General features: G+C 35.1%; 1 protein-coding gene across 1 annotated transcript; it reads left to right on the forward strand.

Moving 5' to 3' along the window:
* Nucleotides 1–67: 67 nt before the first annotated feature.
* Nucleotides 68–8360, forward strand: LOC129801218 (nucleolar GTP-binding protein 1). Its single transcript, XM_055846053.1, has 5 exons — nt 68–227; nt 325–599; nt 666–1146; nt 7090–8082; nt 8147–8360. The coding sequence occupies exons 1-5, from the start codon at nt 180–182 to the stop codon at nt 8300–8302; spliced, it is 1953 nt and encodes a 650-aa protein (XP_055702028.1). The 5' UTR covers nt 68–179; the 3' UTR covers nt 8303–8360.
* Nucleotides 8361–13435: the final 5075 nt, after the last annotated feature.

Consider the following 13435-nt stretch of genomic DNA (forward strand, 5'->3'; position numbering starts at 1 on the left):
TATGTTTTTCATACAACATGCTAAGAAACATGGATGAAACATAGATGAAACAAAATGAATTTCATCTAGTGTTGAAATTCTATGTTATTTCTTTTTCTCAGTGCACGTGCAACCAGCAGCACTGAAAACGTAAATACTGTTAGTATTTTGTGAAAATTGAGTGAAAATCATCCTGCAAGATGAGTTTGTACAATTTCAAGAAAATAATGGTGGTTCCGCCAGCAAAGGTAAGTAGAATTCTGGTGAAAACACTGCTAAAATGTCCCTGAAATCCTTGTTTTGATAAACATAACCTCTAAAATGGAACTTTGATTTGATTTTCAGGACTTTATCGATATAATGCTGTCCAAGACACAGCGAAAGACCCCCACGGTAGTCCACAAGGGGTACAAAATCTCCCGGATAAGGAGTTTCTACATGCGAAAGGTGAAATACACCCAGCAAAATATGCATGACAGACTCTCCCAAATCATCCAGGATTTCCCCAAATTGGACGACGTCCATCCCTTCTACGCTGATCTCATGAATGTCCTGTACGACAAGGATCACTACAAGTTGGCTCTTGGTCAGCTGAATATGGCCAGGCATCTCGTGGACAAGTAAGTTTGTCAGAATGTCGCTTTCCGGGAAGGTTTGTTTGACGTTCCGGGTGTTTCTTTTTCCAGCGTGGCCAAGGACTATGTGAGACTGCTGAAGTACGGAGATTCTCTGTACAGGTGCAAGCAGCTGAAGAAGGCTGCTTTGGGGCGAATGGCAACGATAATCAAGCGTCAGGCTTCGAATTTGGCGTATCTGGAGGAAGTTCGTCAGCATCTCTCTCGTTTACCCTCAATTGATCCCTACAATCGCACAATCCTCCTCTGTGGCTTCCCAAATGTCGGCAAGAGCAGCTTCATTAACAAAATCACCCGGGCGGATGTAGAAGTGCAGCCCTATGCCTTCACCACGAAAAGCTTGTACGTTGGTCACACGGATTACAAATACTTGCGCTGGCAGGTTCTGGACACGCCCGGAATCCTCGATCATCCTCTGGAGGAGAGAAATGTGATTGAGATGCAAGCCATCACGGCCCTGGCGCATCTCAGGGCTTGCATTCTCTACGTCATGGACATTTCCGAGGACTGCGGCCACACTCTAGCTGAGCAGGTAAGATTTTTATTTATTTTTTTGCATGTAAGATTCTTAATGATAACTAAACTCGGAATATGTAGAAGCAAACTCGATTTAGAGCTGAAGTTTGGGCACGTAATATCAGTAATTTCGGGTCAAATTCCCGGAATAAATTTCAATTTTGTATTTTTATTTGTTTATTTTTTATAATGGAAAAATGTAGCCCGGAATGTCCGCCATAATTTTGCCGAAGAACTTGATTTTATCGGTTGCTCTGAAGCCGAGATATTTCAATAATTTACAGTGAAGTTCCTCAAATAGGAACGTTTGGAAGGTATAGATGACATTTTCCAGCGAGCACCAATGCTAACCGATTTCAATTCAGCTGAAAACGACATTCGCGAAGCAGTGTCATTTCCATTTGGTTAGCACACTGAGAAAAAGGAGGGTGCGATTAACTGTTTTTCCTCCTTTTTTAGGTGTAAAAATATATCAAAATTTCTTAATGTTAATTTTACACCTTATTAAGGGTAAAATTAACATGAAAAAGGTTAACTTTAACCCCCAATACACCTAAAAAGGGTAATATTTACACCGATTTCGGATCAATACTGCAGGGTAAAATTAACATTTCCGGAATGTTATATTAACTTTTTTGGATTTCTGTCAGTGCTCTTTTTGTTCGAAAACTGCTGACCAGTCAGCATTTTTTTGCTGCCCGATTTAGTAAAAATATCTGTGCTGAATAGGTTCTCAATCCTGAATGTAAACAATATTTTCAAAAACGTAAAGGAATTCAAATGAAATGCACTTAAAAGGGGGTGGCAAATCGTCCGAGGCTTTGCGATCTGTTCGAACTCCCGAGAAGGAGCTCTGCCTTATATTCCTTTTCACAAATTTTTCTGGTGCATAAAATTATTTTCGAATTAACGAAATTTGTCTATAAATCACCTCAAAACCAGTTTGAAGTTCAAAATTGTTCAAGAAGAGGGTTTCATGAAGTCATTAACCTTTTAATTAATAAATTGACAAAATCGGGTGAAAATTAGGCTTTGGACCTTCAATAATTCGTCATTTAAATCAGCCTTTGTCGTAACTTCCTTTTGACAACTTTTCAGGAGACGAAATTTTCAGTTCAGCTTTATTTTTCTTAAAAATGAACACCGAATGCGATACTTTTGAGTCAAAATAATAAAAGTGGCACTAATAAACTGTAAGTTGACTCGAGAAAATTTTTATAAAATTATTTAAAAGCTGCAATATTAAGAAATATGTTAGAAGAAACACAATAATATTTTGTCGTAACTTCCATCGTTTATAAAGCTGTAACTTCCAATGTATGGAGATTCTGGAAGTTACGACAATTTTCAAAAATGCATTATATCAATTTAAATAACTTTTAGTGATAATAAGCGCCTTTATTTGACTAAATTAATTAATTAAACTCTTATCCCTGTCCTTATAAGCTTTTATTTCATAAATTTTATTGAATAAATTTTGTGCGCCGTGTCGCTTGTTTTGTTTTTAATTAATGACAGATGGGTAGGGATTTTTTCTTACTTTTTTCTAGCAAATATTGAATTAAAATGATTTAATGTTGCATTATTCGCACTGTCTTTGGATATTTGGAACAGGTTGTGAATGTTTTAATGAGAAATATTACATTTTTGGTGCAAATTACAAGCCACGCAAACGAGCAAAAGAAGTTACGGCAAATGCTGATTAGAGAAAATTTTGTATGGAAATTTATCGTAACTTCACCAAAAATGGAAGTTACGACAAATTCTGATAAATTTTTCTTAATTAAGGGCACTTACGATAATTTTTGTTTAAAATTATTTTTAATGGGCTTATAAAAGTTTCTTTTTCTTAAGTGCGTTTAATAATCAAAATTACGCCGATGTATAGATCTGGATATATATGTATATATCCCAAAATCGCAAAAATGAAGTTACGACAAATGCTGATTTAACTGACGAATTCAAGATGGCGATTTTTCCGGTGAAAGGTGCCAAAGGCCGAAATGTTCAGCTGGATTATCTCTAAAAAGGGATGGCAAAGCTTCCCAGGCTCGAACTCGTGACTTAGATTCTATATACCTCAGAAGTATACTTTTGCATCATTTACCATTTACCGGTTTTCAACCGATTTGAACCGATTCATATATCATAAAAAAAATCCATTAAAATTGTTTTGAAGGTATCGATTTTCGGATAAAAATTAGTTATCGGCTATGAACCGGTTCAGAACCGATTGGAACCGGTTCAGTTTTGTAGGAAATTCCAAGACCTTTCCAACGAGCTCAAACATGACCCCATTCGCTTGATAAATGCACTCTCTAGTGTCTTTTTAACTTTTGACCTTGAAAAACTGTTATTAGGAATGATTCAACGGTATTGTCGTATATGGGCGAAATGTCCGCCTGGGTAATCTCTAAAACAAATCCAAAAATGAAAAAAATCGCACGACACGTTTTCGAGCAATCCCAAAAAAACATGGTTTTGGTGGGGAAGGAGAGAGGTGATGGGAAAACGAGGGGCATGTTAACGATCCTTGGGTCGACTTATGGGGGGCCCCCTTAGGTCCTAAGTCGCTATCTCTAACCGTTTGGCCTCTAGAGCTGGCGACAGTTGGACGGACAGACGGACAAACAGCGTGACGACATTTCGTCGGTTGCGGCTACCTCTGTCGTATCTGCATTTCTTTTGTGTCAGCATTTCACGCAAGAGGGGACGACTGTATTGTATCTTGCACCGAATGCAGATACAAAACAAATGCAGATACGACAGAGGTGGACGCAACCGACGTCAGAAATCGTCTGAAACGTGAAGATTTGTTGACAAAAGTCAGCATTCCGCAAAACTAGGACGCTTTTCCAACGCTTTTTTGCTTTTTTTTATATAAATTGCCTACAATTGGGAGCTAATTTATAAAACCATTTTTGAAATGCCTCTAAATCTATGCAAATAAATTTGACACGGTAAATTTTACATGCATTTCTTATGAATCGTTTGGCGCAGAAAAATGGCCAAAAAATTGGTGCCGAAAATATTTTGCATACATATTTTGTATTCCTAACTTATTCCAAAGATATCTCGTACAGGTATGCAACTTTTCTGTGTCACGGGTTAATTCATGGGCTTTTTTTTGGTCCCAAATGGCCCCAAAATTGTCACTCAAAAGAAAATTTCCTGTATGTAATATTCCAAGGCGAATTAGTTCTTGGACTATATTTTTTGAAGTACGATACACTCAGTCCCGGCATTATGCACTTCGGGATTATGCATCTGATGAGATTATGCACATACAATTATGCAAGTTTGCCTACCATTGGGAGTCAATTTATGAAATCATTTTTGAAATACGCCTGAATGTATAGGGTAAGTGTGCCAAATTCCGACCAGCTTACAATTTCGGCCATCTTTTTTGTTCCTCGAATTTCCATGATTTTTTTTTGTTTTTACATACTCTAGAGATTATATAATGCAAAAGAATAACAAAAAATGTAGCTTCGATAAACGAGATGACGTGAGAAAGACATTGAAAGAATTCCCTAAGGGCAAAGAACTACAGTGGGTGTCAAAAGTTTGTTGCCTCATGTATGTTCGGGAAACCAGGTGCAAAAAATGATAGAAAAAATTACTTTTTAAAATTTTTCGTTTTGCAAATTTGTAGCCTGTTATCCATAGATCTTATTTATATATTTCGAAAAAATATTGCATTTTATTTCATATAAAAAATTATTGTTTTACAAAAGTTGTTCATTTTTGAAAAATCAAAAGTTTGTTGCCTCATTTAAAAAGTTACTCAAAAGGGTCAAAAAAATTGCAACTAACTTAAAATAAACCGACCATATTTTGAGTTTATGTCATTTGAGAGGCCAATGGTGCGTTTGGACATTTCTAAAGTTGTATATGATAAATACATGTGTTTAAAAGTGATAATAAATAACAAGAAATAATCTGTTTTTTGATAATTTATAATTTAGGTTAAAAATGGCAAATTATAAAAAGTTAAAAGGTGTATAAAAAAGTTGTAAATTTACTTGAAACATGTTAAACAAGTAAAACTACAATATTTTATCCAGATTAAACTAGCTAACAAATGGAATATTGAGAGCCACCCAAACATTCTTACCATTTTCTTTCAAAATGTGCTGGTTTTTGTAACTGCAGGGACCTGTATTCCTTCAGTAACCAACTGTCTTTTAATTTATAAAGCAAACATCATTGGGTCACTATCAGAGATACTTACAATGCTGTTATCACCCCTCTGAGTCGATACCCTAGGTCTGCCAGTAGCGTTTTTCAGATGTACTCGTACCTCATTAATATAATATTTGAATATTTTATGTATAACCTTTAGTGATTTTCTATAAAATTTGGCAATTAACGACGCAGATTCATTCCGGCAGTATCTCTGGATGATTTCCCACCTTTTAACTTTTTATAATTTGCCATTTTTAACCTAAATTATAAATTATCGAAAAACAGATTATTTCTTGTTTTCTATAATCACTTTCATATACATATATTTACCATTCACAACTTTAAAAATGTATAAACCCACCATTTGCCTCTCAAATGACATAAACTCAAAATGTAACCGGTTTGCATTAAGTTGATTGCATGTTTTGATCATTTCAAATTAGTTTTTTAAATGAAGCAACAAACTTTTGATTTTTCAAAAATGACCAACTTTTGGAAAACAATTATTTTTGATATGAAATAAAATTAATTATTTTTTTTGAAAAATATAAATAATATCTACGGAATACAGGGAACTCACCTGCAAAAAGCAAAATTTGTAAAAGTATTTTTTTCTATAATTTTTTTCACTTGATTTCTCAAACATGCTTTAGGCAACAAACTATTGACACCCACTGTATGAGAATGAAGGTGGCCGAAATAGGGCACCAAAGCTATGTCCACATTTTTATTAATTTTAAAATGTATTAAGAATTATTTTAAAGTAAATAAAGACGATAAACTGTCTACAAGGTTCTAAGCAACAATCCTTAAGTAGAAGTAATAAAAAGAAAAACAATTTCTATTAAAGATATTACATTTCAAAGTTGAGACTTTGACGCTTGCATGCAACTATGCCGAAATTTGGCATACTTACCCTACTGTTTTGTGGGGCGGGAAATTTGAAAGCACTCTATGCTTATTTTTCAGAATAAAATTTTAATTTTTTTATTAGGGTAAAAATTTTTAAATAGGGTAAGTGTGCCAAATTTCGGCATAGTTGCATGCAAGCGTCAAAGTCTCAAGTTTGAAATGTAATATCTTTAATAGAAATTGTCTTTTTTATTACTTCTACTTAAGGAGTGTTGCTTAGAACGTTGTAGACAATTTATCGTCTTTATTTACTTTAAAATCATTCTTAATACATTTTAAAATTAATAAAAATGTGGACATAGCTTTGGTGCCCTATTTCGGTAACCTTCATTCTCTTTGCCCTTAGGGAATTCTTTAAATGCCTTTTTCACGTCATTTCGTTTGTCGAAGCTACATTTTTTGTTATTCTTTTGCATTGTATAATCTCTAGAGTACGTAAAAACTAAAAATTCATGGAAATTCGAGGAACAAAACAGGTGGCCGAAATTGCAAACTGGCCGGAATTTTTCACACTTACCCTCTTCTAACAATTTATTGAAGAACTTTGACCAAAAAGTACTCTTTGTTTCTTCTAAACAGTTGAATGTCATTTTTATGAGTACTTTTACTCCGCGCGAAATTCGTTCTACGGCCGATTCGGTCCGTATTTTTTTGGTCCCAAAAATTTGCATAATCCCGGGACTGAGTGAACTTTCAAAAGAGAGAAAGTGAACTTGGAGGAGGTCCATTGAAAGTCTCTCATGAATATCTGCAGTCGTTTGTCTTATAGATTTATTGCAAAAAAAAATCATTCTTTCATTGAATCTTTCGGTTATTTTGGAACCTTTGTGGAGTAGAGATTTCTTGATGTTCCTTTCAGATGAAACTCTTTGAGAGCATCAAACCGTTGTTCACCAATAAACCCTTGATTGTTGTCCTTAACAAAGTGGACATTGTTAAGCCTGAGGAGTTGGATGGTGATCGTCAGAATGTGCTCAAGAGACTGCAGGAAGTGGCACCGGAAGTGCCAGTGATGCAAATGTCAACATTGGCTGAGGAGGGAGTGATTGAGGTGAAGAATGAAGCTTGTGAGCGTTTGCTGTCGTATCGGGTTGAGAATAAGGTGCGTTCCAAGAAAGTTGACACAATTCTCAATCGTCTGCATGTGGCAATGCCCAAGGAACGTGATGCCAAGGAACGGCCTCCTTTCATACCAGAATCCGTGCAAGTGAAGAAGATTATTGCGGCGGAGAAGAGGAAGAGGAAACTGGAGAAGGATCTCGAGGAGGAGCTTCAGGAGGATTACACGTTGGATTTGAAGAAGAATTATGCGGAAATTGATGAAGAGGAGCGTTATGATAATATTCCAGAATTCTGGGATGGACACAATATTGCCGATTACATTGATCCGGATATCTTTGAGAAGTTGGAAGAGTTGGAGCGTGAGGAGGGATTGCGTATGGAGGCTGGATTCTATGAGCCACCGCAGCTCAATTTGGATGCAACTCTGAAGGAGATCAGGGAATTGGCTAAGCAGATTCGGTACAAGAAATTCCTCCTGAGGGATGCCCGACGATTGGATGGGAAGAAGAAACGACCGACAATTCCGAGGAATAAACAGCCCAAAATCCGGGAAAGAAGCGTGGCTGGACTTAGGAATCAGATGGAGAGCCTGGGAGTGGATATGTCAGGGACTGAAGATGCTAACTTTACCAAGAGCGTCGTCAGTCTCAAGAGGCATTCGGCTCTGACGGCGTCTGGGGAGAGGAGAAAGGGCAAATTGGACAAGGAACAATCAGCCATCTGCAAGGCCACAGGGAAGCCACTCAAGAGGGCTCCGTCGAGAAATGAATTGGGCGTCAAAAATAAGATTGTTAGTACAGACTTTGGCATTTCTTTTTCCATTTTTCATCAATTTTTCTTTTAATCTTCCGCAGATGAAGAAGAAGGGTGAGCTTATGGCCAGGAAGGCCATTTCTCTGAAGGTCAAGAAGATGGGACTCAAGGGCGAAGCTGATCGGTTCATTGGTGACAAGAAGCCCAAGCATCTTTTCTCCGGAAAACGCGGTGTTGGTGGAACTGACAGACGCTAAAATCTTCCTCAAAATGTTAAATAATTTCTTGAAAATAAAACAATATTTTTCACTCAAATGTAGCGCATTTTTATTTAAAAAAAAATGAGAATATTTCTTACTGAATGCTGGCGAATGATAAGAACAAATGGCAGAATAGTGACGTAGTTGGGAGACTGCAAAGGAGAATTATGGGCCCCCATGAATTTAAATGTACGCAATTAGAATCATGTGAGTCAAAAGTGAAACTTTTTTACCAATTCGAGTGATCTCGGTTGATTTTCAGAGGTCAGTATAGAGCAATTTATGAATCTATGAGGAGTTTAATTTTTATTTTACAAGGATTTAACTTAAGTAGGATTTAGGGAACGATGTTAATGTCCGGTGAATCGAAGTAGTTAATGCAGTGAATGTTTGGAAACAAGGCTAACGGAAAGGATTTTTTTCTGTGACTTATATTTTTGCAAATATTCGTATAATTTTTGCGTAAAATAGACCAAGAACATACAACTTGGATTGTAGAGCACCCCGCTTAGGATAAAAGCACTATTCTAGAGGACTAATGTCACAAGAATAATCAAATAAAGATAGCTGAAATATTGAATGAATTTTTAAATAAGAGCTGTCTAAGTTGAAGGCTGTATTAGTAAAATTTTCACATAATTTTGTGATCTCACACCTTAATAAACCTCTTCTGATTAAGCTCTTCACAAGGTAAGTTACGTTAATTATATTGATATTGTAAACATAACTGCCTACATTAATATCGAAGTCATGAGATAGAGAAGTACCTGAAATTCTTTTACTTTTGCTTCAAATCAAAGAAAGAGCAAAAAAGAGTTTGTCCATTAGAAGAAATTTTGTAGAATGTTATATAATGGGCAGGATTAAACAATTTGGTAGGGGGATGTGGAGCTACTTTGAGCTGTGGGGATACATTTTTATAGGGGGGAAGTGGGGCACCTTTGCAAGTAGGGTACCCTTGAAATTGGGACTTTTCACCTATTATTAAATAAAATTGAACCTAATCGTGATATAATTTAGCTGCACAGATTGAGAAACTAAATTACATCACGACATAGCTCAGTTCCACTTAAATATAGGAGAAAAATCCTAATTTCAAAGATGGCCCACTTCCCCCTATGACTTTTTCATACATTTATAAAGGAAACTGGCTTTTAACATGATGTAATTAGGATAGACAAAACTACTGTAGTTCTATATAAAACCAGTGATAAGCTCAGATAAGCTTATGGTAGCTGAGATTCTTTACAGTCAACTTCGGAGTGCTTGGAACTCGGGAAGTTTGCGACTCGGAATACGTGAAAATTCGATTGTGAGGTGCATTTTGAGGGTAAAGAATCGGGTCGAGTAAACTGTTTTTGTCGGTCGAAATGGATAAAATTGGCTCGACACCACTACAACATACTAAAATTCATTAACTTGCACAAAGGAATTTTTGAGAAAAATGAGTTTGAATTTCGATGAATTTTGACGCTATCGCAGCGCCACCTGTGGTGACTTTTTGAACTTCCATCTGAAAGTGCTCATTGAGACGAAACCAAAAAGGTAAAATTTAGGCCGCTATGTTAATTAGAACCGGAGATAGAGGCCGGTCAATGTTCGAACTTTGACCCCGTATAGCTCGGGTCAGGGGTTATGGATCGACTTAAGGTTTTTTTTGTTTGATAGGTATAATCAACGGCTACAACATACTAAAATTTCAGCCCGATGCACAATGGAATTTTTGAGTTATTTAACTTATAAGATTTAAAAATTTTCTTTTTAATAATAGCGCCCCTAGCGGTGGTTTTATGAACTTGCGAGGTTAGAAGGGGAAGTGGCATTTCACGAGAGCTTTCCAAAAAGCCCTCACTTTTTAAATTCTGACAATTAGAACAGGAGTTATGGCCATTTTAAGAATTTTTTTTGGACCCTTATAGCTCGGGTCAGGGGGGTCGGGGGACCTTAAGTTTGATATTGATGGAAAGCTCTAAGGCCCAGCTATAACATACTAAAATTTGAGCCCGCTGAATGCCATAGGGGCGGAGCTATTGAGAAAACAAAAAAGGGGGTCTTCAAAATGGCGGAAGGAGGGGTGGGGGTGGGGGGTATATGCACCAAGTTGCAATTTTCACCCGATATATAACCTTTGCCGAAAACCGCAAGTCGATATCTCTTTTAGTTTAGGAGCTATTAAGCTCCAAAGAGCGGACGGACGTAACTTAGCCCCCCATATATTCGTATTCAGGAAGTGGCGAAACACATTTTGGCCAAGTTTGAGCTCGATCGGACGACATGAAATTATGTTAGGATTATAGTAGGTGAGATTATTAAGAATCTCACCTAATATTGGCGCGAAATAATTTGTCTAGTATCTTATGGCCTCTACACACTAGAGGAATTTATGTCCATATTGAAGCAAATTCCCTACGCTTATGTAGTAAAAACTCTTCAATATGGACATAAATTTCTCTAGTGTGTAGAGGCCATTAGCAACCAATCTCATTGATCAGCAGCCATCACTTTTGATTTTCCTCATATCAATCTCATTAACGGATGATCTTCTACCAGCTGATCAAGTATATAAGAGAGTGCACTGACCCAATTCGATCTCTACTCTTTTTTCTTTGCATTTTATCAAGTAGCTTTTCTATCAGTGCAGATTGCCAAACTATTTCCTCTAAAATTAATTTAATTCAGTATCATATTTTAGTATTTAATTAGTCAGTAAATTGTTGAGTTTTATTGAAATATCGTGAGTTCTTAATCAGTGAGAACAGTGAGAAAAAGCTGTGTTCATTGGAAAAGAAGTCCTCTGCCAGTCCAGCACGCACCATTGTATCTCATCGAGCGACCGTAGCCGTTTACACACATTTCGCATTCATCTCATTTACTTAAAGGTATATTTCACGTCTCATTCACATGTCAGCGTCAGCATACATTCCATCTCACATCTCTTTCTTGCATATATACTTAAAGGTAATTATCCTGAATTCCTGTCCAATAACTAAGAACGTAAAACTTAGCGGATGGTATTTTTATAGTATGGGATTACTTTTTTCGAACTGGCTTATGGCCTGTATATGGAATATCAGGCAATATAAACGAATTTGTTTACAAGGATATCTTTGGACTAGACATGTACCTCAAGATCGAAAAGAATTTGCTTTTGGTTTTTAAGTTTTAACCAAGCTAATAATCCCAAACACACTGCCAAGAATTTTAAAAAGTTGTTCAATCAGAACGAAATTGACCTTCTGGAATGGCCGGGACGATCTAAGGACCTCAATCCTGCACAGTAATAAAAATTAACACTATTATAGTGTGCAATCTTTCATATCACTATTATAGTGTTAAATTTGGAAAAAATGTTAATTTAAAATTATTTAATTTAAAGTTGTTGAATTTCAAGATGTTGAATTTGGTATTGTTGAATTTAGAAATTGTTGGATTTTTATGTGTAAATTCAAAAATTGTTGAATTCTGTTTATTGTTGAATTTTTTTTTTAATTTCGAAGATTTTGATTTTTTTGCTTTTTTAGACATTTTTATTGGTTTTTCTTGTAATCGGGATCTCCCCTAATGCGAAATGATTATATCTGATGCTCGGATCTTCACGATATACTTATTATTCATATAAATATTTGATGTTCTATATGACTTTTGCTCAATGAAAAGCATCTCGACTGAAGTATAAGTCTTAATTGGAAATTCAACAATTTTTACATAACTTTTGTTTAAAAATTCAACAACTTTTGTCTCAAAATTTAACAACTTTTGTTTAAAAATTCAACAACTTCTGTTGAAAAATTCAACAAATTTGGTTGAAATACACAAGGCTTCAAACTATAATAGTGTTAATTTTTGATCATGTGACAAAAAATACCATAAAGTTGTGTATTTTTTCACACTATAATAATGTGAAAAACTGTAATCATACTAGTGGTAATTTTTAGAATTTGTCAAACAGTTTTAAATCACGAAACATTGTTGAAAAATTTTTATGATTATAACAGTGAGAAATTTTACACAGATCGCAATTAAATTTTTTTATCAGATTTCACACTATTATAGTGTTAAAATTTTACACATTTTCAAATTAAACAACGTTGTTAAAAATTTTTCAACTATAACAGTGGCAATTTTCAATCACGTGACAATAAATGATCAAAATTTTGTGCATTTTTTAAACATTTTTCAATTAAACAACAAAAATGATCGATTTTGCACTATTACAGTAGTAAAATTTTACACATTTTTTTTACTGTGTGTTGAATTTAAAGGAAAAGATTGTCCAGAAGATAAATCTCTCGAATGTGACTAATTTGGAATAGTTTTAAGCAGATATCCACACTACATGAAATACAATCACATTAGAATAGTGTCAAATCCTGATTTCCTTAATGATCCTTCGTTGTCAAGCGCTTATTTTTTCCAAAAGTTAATTAACTATAAATACTAATTAATCCAAATTTAATTTTTAAATAGAATTCGTAAGTTATTAATTGCAGTAGAAGCCAAAAACTATCACTTCTTATAGAGTGTGCTATTTATATTGTCCCCTTAATATGTGCCATTTCAAGAATTTTTTTTACCGTACTAAATTTCTTGATAGAACTTTCAGGTTTTTTCTTCATATTCAAAATGTAATTATACTCAAGTTCATTTATTATTATTAGTTTCATCATTTAAAAGCACAATTTTCCGAAAAAATAAGGCATACATTACAGTGTCCGAAACTGTGGTATTCATCTTGTTGCCAATGTATAAATATTAAATAATTTAAATTTTAAACTTTGAAGTCTAGAAGTACAGTGCCCGCTTCGTTATCCAGATGATTGGGGGACAATATGACAGATGTCCGCTTCGCAATCCGGATGGATTTTTTGATTTTGTTCAACGTCTCGAAAATATAATACAAGTTTTTTCTCTAGAATTAGAATAAAAGTTTTAAAGAAGCTTAAAAAGACATAATTAGAGAATTCTATGCTATTATACTTCATTTATTAAACAAAAACATCACAGGATAATACATTTTCATTGCTGAACACACATGCATACATGACCTCAAAATGATTTTAAATGTAACCGTCCATAATTCGTCCGGATTACGGCGATCCGGATTAGAGAGCGGGCACTGTATTATCTTAA

Source organism: Phlebotomus papatasi, chromosome 2, assembly GCF_024763615.1.
Source record: "Phlebotomus papatasi isolate M1 chromosome 2, Ppap_2.1, whole genome shotgun sequence".
Classification (NCBI taxonomy): Eukaryota; Metazoa; Arthropoda; class Insecta; order Diptera; family Psychodidae; genus Phlebotomus; species Phlebotomus papatasi.

Excerpts from the sequence above, each read along its gene's own strand:
- LOC129801218 (XM_055846053.1), top strand. The coding sequence starts at position 180 with ATGAGTTTGTACAATTTCAAGAAAATAATGGTGGTTCCGCCAGCAAAG. Across the intron at positions 228-324 it reads TGGTGGTTCCGCCAGCAAAG|GACTTTATCGATATAATGCT; the intron begins GTAAGTAGAATT and ends TTTGATTTTCAG. Across the intron at positions 600-665 it reads GCCAGGCATCTCGTGGACAA|CGTGGCCAAGGACTATGTGA; the intron begins GTAAGTTTGTCA and ends TTCTTTTTCCAG.